The following is a 13,577-nucleotide window of genomic DNA, read 5'->3' as shown; positions in this document are numbered from 1 at the left end:
GCTAACGCTATGCAGCGAATGGGGAAACAGGACAACTGAGGAAGGAAGCAGCAAACGAGTAAGTCCGTGTTACACAATTGTACAGAAGGCGCAGTTGAAAAGTGTCAATTGTGCTGTGGAATGTACTAAGGTGAACAGTGAGTGGCTTGGTTCACTTGGTGGAAATTATCTCAACGGAGAGAAGAAACGCGATTGGTCGTTTGCTGATGTGCGGCTCCAGGTAAAAGAGGGGTCGCGCGTCAAGGGAACTGAGGAGGAACAGTTAGACGGGAAGCAGTCACGCCAGTCAGTGGTGCTAGAGCCGCACCGAGACGAAGTGTTGGTGCACAACTGTCGTGGCAGTAACTTCTCAGAAAAGAAAACGAGAAAGCACGTTAAAAAGCGGCTAGCATTGGGGTTCAGCGTCTTGCGTATTCCCGGTTCAAAAGGGAAAGTCCCCAGATTAGGACCATGGAATGTGCGAGGTGAAGTTGAGACGTAAGCTCTTAAGAAATTTTAACTACCAAATTTTTAAAGGCATTTTTGTTCTGGGTTGTTTTTTTCTAATTTTGAAACAGTTCTTTATGTAATCACCGCGGAGAGCATTTATTTCAGTAACTAGTTTTGCGTTTTATTCTTTTAGTGCTTAGGTATGGCGTGTTACCGACAGGTGGAAACATTGTGAGAGGTTTTAAGAGGAAAGTCAGGTATTTATTGGCCACGGCGGTTCGAGATTGTCGAACACGCTGCCAAGAAACGTAGAGGCACAGGTAGCCTTTCTCTGAGTTAAAGGCCTTCGCGTTGTTTTCTGAGTTGACGACAACCAACCCCAGCAAAGCATTTGTTGGCCACGGACGTATCGGAGACGGCAATTAGAGGTTGCATCTTCCAAACGATAGGTGAATGCGCACGATCAGTCGCATTCGTCAGTGAGAGGCTGAACCAGTCGCAACAGAAGGTGTCCTTAGTTGAATGATAGGCGAGTGTGAAACGAAAATTCTTCGTAATTCGGGCGCTCTGAGCGAGGCTGCTAATGCTCTTTTGCGTCTCGGACGATCATTGGATTCAGTGATCGTAACTGTTTAGTGACAATAGGATGTTTTGTTTCTTTCATATGGTTGAGTTTTGTTGCTGTTGTTGTTGATAATGATGGTGATAATGGTGATGATGATGATGATATGTAGTCACTGAAGTAGTTTCTGAGAATTGAATGACTCTACAGGAGTTTGCATCGCACGTTTGTCTTTTATGCCTGATGCTAAAGTGGGTCTAAAAGACTAATAGTTCCGGCGTGATGTGAAAATGTCTTGTTTGTTGTACTAGGCATTTTTGTTGTGTTGTTGTTGAGATGCGAGCTTGCCTCCAAGTGATAGAACTGCTTTTAGGTGTAGTAGATGTGGTGCGTAGGTATAATTTTGTAGATAAAATAGGGTAGCGTTTGTGAATTAAGTTCATTATCAATTTTTTTCTTGGTGCGATTCGTTGAGAATAAGGTATAACTATAGCGCTGGGTCAATCACTGTCTTTGAGTGTGTCATGCAGGGCCTGAAAGTCGCAAAGAGTGGGTCTCACGTAATTGGACAATTACATTGTGGTGTGCTGAATTTAAAAGGCAATAGCCGCAGTACTATGCACGGTGCGTGTGCTTTGTGTCAAGCTAATGCGAATTGACTGGCACTGTGGACTTTATTCTGAGTACGTTCTTCATTGTTGTGCACTGCGAGAGTGTTTTCTTTCGGAAGACCATTTGAGCATTGTGTATATGTGTCACTGTGTCTATTTCGCAGAACGACGCGAAAGTTCTGTTGAGATTGAAGTGAAAATCGGTTCACGTATGCGCGCGCACCGAAAGAGAGTCTATGTTGAGCGTTTTTTTTTGTTTACTTTTTTTGTATCACATTACTGGACATCGAGTATCCAACACTCTTGAGTGAGGAACAGTTAGTATGATGCAACAATCACCAGCGTGTTGTGTGTAGCGCAATTATTGCGGCTGATACAGAGTGCGGAGCCAGCTCCCGACCCGTCGACTAACAAAGCTTATCGGTTCCGCGAAGGCGAACGCGGAAGACCTGACCACGGGAAAGAAAGGAGACTCCTTCGTTCACAGGGTTCACCAGCAGAGCCGTCAAGGTCACTCCCTTCTGGGACTAGAAGGGGAAGCTTACTCGGAAGAGCCTCTTGCAAGAAGTAGGCCAAGCGCCACCATCTGAGTTTAAGTCATTGTTGGCACACACGTGTGTCATTGAGAATGACGCAGGGACGTGAGCACTGGGCTTTTCGAGACATGATCGCTGCACGGAGACGAGCTTATTCTCCCCTGCTATACGTCATTAGCGACTGTTGTTAGGATGGCGGTGCGCCTCGCTGTCGCATGCACACCTGGTCAGCGCACAGGACCTCACGGTGTACTACTGTCCGCGCTTAAGGAGGCTTCTATGAAGCAAAGGGTAATGATAAAGCTGATGGACCTCGAGCGTGAGAACGGCTATCAATGGACGTCGGCCGATACATGGCCTGGCATGGGAGAGAGTGTGACACGCGGAGAACCTAACCCTTTGCGTGTTGTATTTGGCAACGTGGTTTTTACCAATGCAGTGTATGTTAAGAAAGTGTTTCTGCAATTGGTTTTGATGATGCGAGCCGCAACGTATGATTGACTTGTGTGAAGACCCTCTGTTCAACCAAGGGTTGAAAAGAGGATGTTTGAATCTGAAATAGAGAGCGGAGATTCGGGCTTGGACTCGGGCAGACGCCTGAGGCGGCAATAAAGCGTCTCTTCACCGGACTACAGCTCTTCTTTCGCACTGCCACCGTGCACTCGAGTCATCGAGGGGACCCATTTCGAACCTCAAACATCTTCTCTCTTTACCTATTGTAGAAGCTAGTCGTAAAGCAGGAAATTATCTCCCGTGGTCACCTGCCCGAATACAGAGGCAACGGACGAAGAATCGAGGAGTTCGCAAAGGCGCGAGTGGGGTCAGAGGGGTTTTTGGTGGGATGCCGAAGCCGCAGCTTTCCATGCGAAAGTTCTTTTATCTAAGCTCTTCCAGTATATAGGGTTCCTTGGGCTGTCGTTCTCGGTGGACGGTCTTTGGCAATATGTAGAGAGGATGTGGTCGTAGGTTCTTGAGTCACTCGGACGTCTGCTTTTTTTTACGGGCAATGGTTTCGCAACGCCTCAGACTTACGAGTGAGTGGTGTTTCTGTTGCGGTGTTGATTCACGAGCTAGGCACTGAACTTCTGGGTGACCGTCACCCTCTTTAACAAGAAAGGTTCACTGGCAACTCTTCTTGGTTATATTTGCTAAAATACACGTGCTGCTACTAGTAGTTGTGTCGCTTTCGGCTGACTTGACGAAGTTCAGAGGGTTAAGGTGGGTCCCCCCTAAATCCCCCCTTGCTTACGTGCCTGTCTAAGGGTCTAGGCTTGTGAATTGAGCGTTATCCGGGCTTGCGGTGAAGATGATGTGATTGCAATGCAAGGTACTCACTGTACACCGTGATGATGACGCTTATATTGATGAAGAATAAGCGAGTTCTAAAGCACAGATTCTCATCATGACTTAGATGAAAACGAGCGTGAACGAGCTCTTTCGCGGGACAGGCAACGCCTACGCAGACAACAAGTTACCCCGGGTAGAAATGCATGAGTAAATAAACGAATTTTTACCCTGAGTAGAAATGCTTGCATATGCGAAGCTGAAAGGATGGTTACAACTTTTGTGAAGCCTGATGCGACCTTGGTTACCCTAACCTCTAAAAAACCGTTGACCTGCCCTATATAGCGCGACAGCCTGCACACAGCAGCTAAGCTAACAAATCGTGCTAGGCCTGATCACTTATTGGCACTGATATCTAAGCGTGGTTCATTAACGAAAATCCTTGTTATTTATTGCAAGATTATGTGAAAAAAGCTTCACCACTACTAGCTTTTTTGGACAAAAAGAAACGCATAGCTACCAAATGCACTATTATTCAATCGCTCGATCAACAGGAAGAATGAAGGATGTACTTGCTACGCTGTAATTGGCTGACGTGTGGTCGTGCAAGTGTGTTATTTAAGACATAATTTCCACCTTCCGAAACGTCGTCAGGAAAAGGACGCTGTCAGAGCTTGTTTTCGGACAAGATTACCATATCGATGTAATTGTAAGTATAGGCACATATTAGAAACGTTGACCATTTCACACAAAGTATCTAGAAAAACAAAATTCTACACATCATATGTCCTCATACTGTATACAAAGTAAGTCGGTCCGTCCATTTTAAAGCAAATACGAAAGCCAGCATCATGCAACGACTGACTGATCTTACATAGTAATATTATTGTGAAGCACGCAATTGCATCTGCTTCGTCAATGTCCAGCCAAAACATGAAACTCAACCGCTTTTGCGTCCCGGCCTCGTACGGCTGTGGCCGACGCGGTCAATATTGAACACAGATCACGCTAAATAGCGACAAAAGACAACCGCTAAGCTGCTTAACCATTACCTTACATTTGTAATCTTATCAGCCTCAATAAGCCTAATGACTGACATTTTCTATGTAAACAAAAGCTGGTAACAGAGGTCATGGTAAAAAAATTACCCTGAGGGAACAGAAACAGCAGTTTTCACACAGATATGTCTGGCAATATACGAACGGCAGCAGCTGGTTACAGAAGGAACAGAGATTATGAACTACAGTTTGCACTTTGCTGGTGAAATCGACGAGTGTACACTTAGGTAGCATCGCCGTAGACGCATAAAGTGCGTTGAACAATGCTCTTGACGCTTCTTATCCTCAGCAGCGACATCTGTTTAACGTGCCTTCTTTCGCTGCCCCATTAGTGCGTCAGTTTGCGCAAGCGTGTCGAAAGAACCAGCAGCAAGTACTACAAAAAAAAGTGTCTCCGAAGGTAAGTCTGCAGGTCATCATTCCGAAAGTAAGCGCCGTGAAATTAACACACATCCAGTTGCACTACGACAGACAAACAAGTAGAGTTAAAGACAGCACACTAAGTATAGCCTTTCCCTCATCCAGATACCAGAACTTGTGTAAGCGCTAAAGTCAAGTACAACTAGCCCGACCAGTACCAAGTAGCTGAAACCCCGTGCCCTCCCGATACCAGTCTGATATTTCAGCCTGCACACACTCCTGGAGATATCTTAGAACGCCCGCGTCGAGACTCGACAACGACCGCGATACTCCCCATGTATCTCTCGGCTAAGTATAAAAGAAGCACACGAGTGGCGCCACTTGCATAGCAATGTATATCCCCACCTGCGTTCAAAACATGCCACCCACCCAACCGCATTCGCCGGTTCCTGTCCGTGGTGTGGAGGACAGCCAACACTTACTCATACTACATGGGAATTGGAAATAACTACACTCAAAATTAACACGCCCCCAGAATCTAGCGCGCAAATTCAGGACGGAGCAGTCTTGCTCGGCAGCGAGGAAACGCAGCCTCAAGTGGCGTCTTGGACAAGGTGCGGCAGACTGCTGAGGCCAGTGGAGTGCTGGACTGGGAGCCCCGCCGACCTGCTTTTAACCCTTCTTCCTTTTGTTTTCTTTCCCTTTAATAAATGTTTTTTTTTATTTCTACGATGGCCAGTGGCCTAGCCAGATAGCTAAACTCTTCTCAGTTGGATAACTTCTGCAAAAAAATTACTGCAGGTCTACGAAGTAAATGCTCATGATGGAGCAAAGCCAGCCAAGGTCATTTTATTTTTTTGAGTGTAGCGCCATTATTGGAAGCACTAGGGCTGCATGGTCCATAGATAAGTGGCTTGCGAGAAATGCAGCGCACTGTGCATTGCTTGTATGCACGCCATACGTATGAACGGCAGGGCGTCAGCGCAACACCTGCGCGCGATGAGTTCGCGCGCTGCGTGCCCTAACAGTTCTGTGCATGACTCAGCGCTTGCTTGGAGAGGGGTTGCAGATTGGCGCAGCCGCAGTGCAACAACTGCAAATGCGCGGTGTGTATGCGCGCTGCATGCGGTCTAGGAACGGTTATCTGCACGACGTCATCACTTTGATCAATACGCTTGCTGACAGACGGCTCCGGAGCAGTGCTCTAGCTTTTCTGACGGACGACAGAGACTTACGATGACGGTGACAACGGACACGCTGCGAGCTTAAGAAGCTTCGCTCCCTAAACAGTCTAAACACCGCTATATCTCGTAAGTGCGAAGGCAGAGAACGAAAGAGGATCATCACATATAACATTTCAACCTGGACTTCTGGACTATATTAAGATACTAATTTTGAGTCAGTGGGTCTGCTTTATCACTTTTAAAATTTACGCTGATGACTGGCAAGACAATTATTCTTGCTTCCGTGGAAGACAAAGTGATAGGCCTATATGTCATGTCTACAGATATGTTTTACTTGTCATTTGACTTAGTTGAACGCAAAGAAATTAAGGCGATAGAGACAAACAGCTTGATATTTTCTTGCTTTGGATTCGTAAATGCAAGTTTAAAGAACCCTTCGAGATTAACTCTTGCGTAGAAGTTCACTGTGGCGATAGCATAATTCTTTCGAATGTTCAAGAGACCAGCTTAGAAAGCCCATTCACGCAAGGTTCGCCATCTATTCAAAGGGTTTGAACGCATGCTGCGTTGAAAAATTGACGACTTTTCAACTCAAGTTTTCATGTTTGTACTCAAGGAAAAACTTTTCGAACAGATATCGCCACAGCCAACGATTCGACCGTTGCACCTACGCAAAAAATGGCTCCAGCGAAGTGCGTGTTCAAAGATTTTGCTATCGTTTAAACTAGGAACGTGGCATGTTTTGCGGTGTGATCAGTGCGACCAACATGATTGGCTGTGCGGTGATTGTACAAAATGAGAAAACGCCAACCAGCGGAACTGTGGCGCCAAGTTGGTCCACGAGAAAAACATGCAGCGTTGTTCCTCGAAATGCGGCGTGCGCCAGTGGGTGAATATGGAAGGCGAAAGTCAATCACAATCGCTGGACGAGAAATTTGAAAGGTGAAAAAGTGCAACGTAGGAAGAGGCTGCCATTTAGTTCCCCATGGTTTCCTCGATACAAAAAAAGAGAGAGGAAAATGAAAGAAAGGGGGGTTAACCAGAAGAAAACTCTGCTTTGCAGCGCTGTGCTTGGGGTGTAAAAGAATTAAAGAGAAGAAGATTTAGTGACAGAAGAGAAAAAGATGTTGAGACTGTAGCACAGTCCAACCTCTCAGAAGCAACGTTGTCCGCGAACTGCCCTCATTACAAGGTGCCTAACTGGGATTACAGCAATTCATGTAGGATATCTCCCTAGTATACAAGCTATTAACAAAGGTGATATCTAACCGAATTAGGACAACATTAGAATTCAATCAATCAAAGAAACAAGCAGGATTTCGAACAGGCTACTCAACAGTCGACCGCATTCATACTATCAATCAGGTAATAGAGAAATGCTCAGAATATAGCCAACCACTATACATTGACTTCATAGATTATAGGAGAGACAGAAGGTTAGGTGGGCAGATGAGATTAAGAAGTTTGCGGGTGTATATTGGCAGCAGCAAGCACAGGACCGAGTTGACTGGCGGAAATGGGAGAGGCCTTTGTCCTGCAGTGGACTTCAGGCTGATAATGATGATGACAATGATTACGATGATGATGTGGGAGCCACAGTTGTTGAATAGACACTTACTGCGTTAGAGCATATTCTTTCTGCGATTACTTTAGAGTGCCTCGACCGAGTCTGTATACTTACTGAAGATCTGCCTGCGTGCCACGAGGTGCGGTCGGAAGAGTCTGTTGAGGCGCAGCCTTTCTGAGTGGAGTTCTCGGTGACGCGCGTCCAGCGGCTCGGCCATGTGTCTCTGGTACGTGCGGCCTCGCACGTCGGGTTCTCCACCCACGTGCCGGGGCCGAAGCCTGTGGGCCTTTTGTGCTTGCACACGTTTCGTGTCCTCCGCGGTACCAACCAAGGCGGCCAACATCTGCAGCGTGCACAGCAGGCACGCAAGCACGAGAACAGCCGGAACCAAGCAGCGGCGGCACAGGCGAACCATTTCGCGACACTGCAAGAAATATTTCTGAGCGCTTACAAAAACGATGAAAAATTATTCTTTTGTGTAGCACAAACCTCACAACAAAATCTGTACGCCTTGCTCTGGCCCTAATTGAAGCCGACACTCACGCTGCACTGACTGACTTAGTAGTACTGTTAAGCAGTACAAAATTTCGCCAAGGGTAGCATTTTATCTCCAGCCATTTGGTGTAGGCCGGCCACATTTCTCAGGCTTCTTTGATCTGTATTCCGCCCATATAGGCCAAATCTTCCCACACTTTCCTGACCTTAACGACGTAACTACAAGCACGTTGACCACCTCACAGCCCTTGAATCGAAGAGGTAAGGCCTTCACGTTCCTACAAGACATACTTGAGGCCGAGATAAAAGTGTGACGGAGAGTTAATAGGGTTTTTTCATGTATCCAATCAATAAAAAACAACATTCAGGCTGATGCGATGTTTTTCCAAGAGCCGACGCTTTTCTGAGGTGAGTAGCCACTTAATAAAGCGAAAGCCCAACTACTAAGCAATAAAATCTTGTTAAGCCCAAATGGCAGAGTCGTACGGGTGGAAAAGTGTTGTTTGCTGGATTGAGTGCCGGACAAGAATAGATTTCTCGTAAACTGGAAAGCTTCCTGCCTGAGCATGCTGTGTGAATTTTCTCTTTTGCTTGGCACTAACTAAAGGCGAAAGACAGTGTTATTTTTTTTTTCAAACACCAATCACATTCTTGAAATATTATCCTTGAATCCCTTCCTAGTTTATCACTTGATTCGCTAGCAGGAATTTTCAGTTGGATCGTGTGGTGTAACCTGTGCAAGCAGCAATCGAAGTTAGTAACAGGCGCCATTCGAAAGGCTAGACGTCGTGCAAGCACACGGAATTCACAAGCAAGCACGTAGGTATGTAGCAAGCTTATTTAACGTTTCTTCACGCGGTTCCAGTGCGGGAGAGAAACTGCATAGCTACTCTGTAATCATGGCGGGCGTGTGAATGGAGGAAGAAGTCCTCAGTTGTTGTTGAATGTACAGCACTCAGTGGCATTTCACAAGCCATGTGCCTACTCCGCTCAATATCAAACATTCTTGTCGTCAGGAAAATTCTGCAAGTACAACAGTAGTATCCGAATTTATGTGAGCTGAGCCTGAATTTCAGAGGCATCAGCGGTGCATGTGAAGGAATGCGAAAAAACTAGCGTAGAAGCGCGGCCAAATTGGTTAATGTACACGCGTATACGCTTCACGAGGCTAGCTGTAGAATCTTTTAAGTAATGTTCTGGTATTAGTACGTTTGTGCAGTGGTACTTTGCACGTGCAAAAATTGTTACGTTGACATGTTTTTAGATAAACGTTCTTGCAATCATCATTTCGTGATTCTGTCGGTTATGACGCAGTAGAAAAGGGCGACATGAAGCTCTAGAGCGGAGTGGCTTTGATGCGGAGATTGATCAGAAGCCAACTTAGTGAAGGCGACAAAGAACAACATGATTATCATGTCTGATGAATGAATGGACGTGAATGTATGATGAAAATAGATGACTGGTGCAAACGTGACAGTCATGTTTGGTGTCTGTGAAGCTAGTGAAACAACCGCAAGCGCATCATAGCCGTGGCATGTAGTCATGTTCTTAAATGACACGCATGTCATAATTATCATGTTTGCACCAGTCATATACTTTCATCATCCATTCACGTCACGTAATACAAAATTAGGTATATGCGAAGCTTGTGAAACGACCACGAGCGCATCATGAGCATGGCATGTGGTCATGTTCTTACATGACACGCAAGTCATGATATTCACTTGAGAGCCTGTCGCTTATGTTCTCCGTGCAGTCATGTCATACCACACAGGTTTCGCGATATGTCATGTGAACGAACCACCGCAGGAGCAGCAAGACCATGACGGGTAAATCATGACTTTCATGAAATATATATCACTGCGTTATAGTTATGACTTGTCAGTTTTCCTTGTATTACAGCAATGTTCAGCTATACCAACTTTGTAAAGATCCTATTGTCCAAACGGCCAGGAGAGCTAAACGTCATAGGCGCATAGATAGATAGATAGATAGATAGATAGATAGATAGATAGATAGATAGATAGATAGATAGATAGATAGATAGATAGATAGATAGATAGATAGATAGATAGATAGATAGATAGACAGACAGACAGACAGACAGACAGACAGACAGATAGATAGATAGATAGATAGATAGATAGATAGATAGATAGATAGATAGATAGATAGATAGATAGATAGATAGATAGATAGATAGATAGATAGATAGATAGATAGATAGATAGATAGATAGATAGATAGATAGATAGATAGATACGGTCAAACTCGCCGACGTTCACTAAGAAAGGCTTCGCATTTAAAAATGCAGACAGAAAAAAAAACTGCATTTGATCACGCAGGCCGCTGCCGTTAATAAATAGAGGAGGGCGGAGATAGCATGCATGACGTGCTCTCAGTGGCACACGGAGGACAATAGACGCGAAGTGTCGCGCGGAAGACGAAGCTGGCTGTAAGCAGCGAGCATGTCGTGCTGGGCCATGTCGGCAGCTGGTCACCTGAGTTGGAGGGGGACTAGCATCTCGATGTCACCACAGTCAATGCAAAGTGGGCTGCGTGTACTGGAGATGTGATAGTGAAATGAAAGCCCTGTTTTATTTTGAATTTGTATTGTTTATAGGTATATAGGTAGTTGTGCTGACGTAGGTAACAGATCACTCTAAGTACTCACCTGTATTTTTTTTCTTCCATGTTCAGCTATGCAATATGCAAATTTAGAACGCCTATATCTTTCTTTTCTAGTTTTTTTCACTTATGTTTCAGTTATGTTTACGCAAATCACGTACTAATGTACTGCCACCGCCTATGCAATACCCCTACAAAGGGGTCATTAAGGTAACGAAGTGGTGTGAAGTGAAGAACGAATACCCGAAATTGAACATATCTGGAGTGGAAAGTAGGTGTGAGCCACATATTCAAGGAACGTGACTTGTAAGTGAAAACATGCTAAGAAAATTCAAAGACAGCGTGTGATTAGCTCCGACAACGCGCAGTCCCGTCGCGTATTAGCTGATCGTGGAGACCGCGCACTGATTTCGTGAACAACATACATTGCACATTGTTATCAAACATACAATGTTGTGAAATAACATAAATACTGCGTTCCAAGTAGAAGTCTTGATGCGGATGTTATTTAGGAAAAGAAAGCACCGTTTGGTGGGTTGGATAGGGCAGAAACAGTGCATGACAAAAGTTGACTAAACGAAACGAGCGTTTGGTTTTCCTACGTCCTTCTGCTGCTGCGCTACTATTCAGATAGGTTGTAGTGTTAGCAGTATTCCATAATAACATATTATTAGCTTCTATGTACCATAGCCAGGATATAATTACGTTTAAGCTCTGTGAGTTTTATGTTGTTGATACACAGGCCGTTTTCTAGGTACTCCAATAGACCTATTAAATTTCACATTCCTCCAACGGAACGCGTAAAAATTTTACAAATCTGTCAACTCCATTCATCAGAAAGACGATTCACAGGACGGAATGTCGGCTAAATGTATTATGCACAATTAAGTGAGGGCACTACCAATAATTAGTATTGCAGTAAAGCTTTTCGTTTCACGAGTATCAGGTGATGAAAAATTCAGCATTTGGTGAACACACGCTTAGACACCTGCGATTGTTTAGAAGATAAAGCTGTCCCTATGCACAGTTTAAGCACGTGGGTTGCATTACAGGCCCCGGCACTGCAGCCTTGCTATGGGTGTGGAGAAAATGGAAGTTGCAATGAAATTAACTTTGGCTTCCGTAGCTGTCAAGGAACCCTCGATGGCGTAAATTAATCCAGAATACCCCACTGCGATCCATTTCGCGGCCATATCCTGGTTTTACCAAGGACCCCAAAGTTACATTGCAAAAGACACGTGGTCAGAGTGCTAACAGTTTGTAAGGCAAAGGTTGCGTTTTCTCAACAATTTTATTATGAAAACTTTGCAGTTTTTATGCAATGTATATTACAAACAAGGTGGAGAGACTTCAAAATTGCCAGCTTAATAGACGAATCCTAAATTTCAAGAAATGAACTTTTTACGGCGTCTACTTCATGCATACCCCAAGTAGTTATGTGTTCAGGAATCTGGTGACCGCATCAAACGTTTCTGGGCGTTTACGCTAAAGGAATGAAGGCAAAAGAGCGCCAATGCATTGCATCCCGCAATTGTATTTTTCAGACAATAAGTGTCTGAAAAACGATGTCATATTGGGAACCTTTTTTTATTTTTTTGAAGTAGATGCGCGCTTTATTGACAGAAAGGTTGTGTGCAATAAACATAAGAATTCTTCGATGTAACTTGTGAAATGGCAATGTCTAGAATTTTTTTAATTATTGGAAAACGCTTGTGAATTCCTCGTGCAAGTGAAAATTAGATCCTACGGGGAGGGACTTAGGCTAAGATTCCGCTGTTGGCCACGCATGCTTCTTAAAGTTTTCGTGCGGAACTTGTGCGGACGTTTCACGCGTGTGTATTACACATGCAGACACACGCACACATCCTTACGGTACAATGCCAGTATGCGCTTGCGTGTAGACGATATAGCTTGCGGGCGCGTTTGAAAGACAACGCAAGCTGGCTCAAACCGGCTGCTCCCCTTCGAAGGCCGCACCCGGCAGCGCTCTTTGCCACCGAACGCTAATGAGTGCGGAACTGCACGGCAAGCGTGAGCGGCACGCCCACGGTGCCTGCACTCACGTGACAACTTCAAAAGACGTGCGGCCAGAGGTGCGGTGCCACTGCAATGAGGCAATGCAGTCACGCGCCGGGCACTCGCCGCCCTCCCGGGCGTCCTCGGCCTTGGCGAACGAAGAACGACCCGCGCAATTGAGAGCGCCGAGCCAAGAAGCGAACGGATCGCCTCCGCCCGTTTCTTTGTCGCTGCAAGCGCGGACGGCGCAGCTGCGTAGCCATTGGGCCACAGTTCGATTTACGCCGTTAAGGTATAGTTTCATTCTGATACGTGTCTCATGGCTTCCATTCGTCTCTTTAACGCACGCCGCCATGTTTTCGGTAACACTAACAAGGCGGCAATGGGCACTAGTTGGCACGTCATCATGTTTTTATGCGCTTACGGGTTAGTTGTTAGTTTCTGCATCGCTCTGTGTCGTCTCTCGTTTTTTTTTTTGTCCTACCCTGCAGTGCATCACAAGCATGAATTCAGTAACACAACACAGTAAGCAGACATAGAGAGAATTTCCCTGTAATGCGAGCCATACATTAGGAATCACCTTTTTAACTTAGGAAAATGCATGTTCATCTCATTGGGCATTTTCACAGCTAAATCTGTATGTGGCTAAGAGAAGCGAAAGCCTTTCCACAGCGGTGTCGCAAGCGGTCTCCATTGGCTGTATTATTAGTTACGTCGTTCGCAGCGTCGTAACCAAGCACGCGTGTCATTGTCTTAGTTGGGAGTGGCGTCGTCCATCCTGTGCGAGCCGTGGCGCTCAGCACGCGCGCATCAGTTTCCCATGCAACCTTCCACAAGGGTATGCCGC

General features: G+C 45.4%; 1 protein-coding gene across 4 annotated transcripts in view; it reads right to left on the bottom strand.

The window, feature by feature from the left end:
• Window positions 1–13,577, bottom strand: part of LOC119180255 (alpha-N-acetylgalactosaminide alpha-2,6-sialyltransferase 5) — a 143,239-nt gene that overhangs the window by 89,145 nt on the left and 40,517 nt on the right. For all 4 annotated transcript variants that reach the window (XM_075869887.1, XM_037431405.2, XM_075869886.1 and 1 more), the window contains exon 2: window positions 7,706–8,015. In XM_075869887.1, coding sequence (XP_075726002.1) covers window positions 7,706–8,006 — 301 coding nt within the window. In that variant the 5' untranslated portion in view covers window positions 8,007–8,015. The remainder of the gene's footprint in view (window positions 1–7,705; window positions 8,016–13,577) is intronic.

The sequence above is a fragment of the Rhipicephalus microplus genome, chromosome 7 (genome assembly GCF_043290135.1).
Source record: "Rhipicephalus microplus isolate Deutch F79 chromosome 7, USDA_Rmic, whole genome shotgun sequence".
Classification (NCBI taxonomy): domain Eukaryota; kingdom Metazoa; phylum Arthropoda; class Arachnida; order Ixodida; family Ixodidae; genus Rhipicephalus; species Rhipicephalus microplus.
The sequence above is the reverse complement of the archived record's forward strand: the minus strand, read 5'-3'. Positions and strand labels throughout refer to the sequence as shown.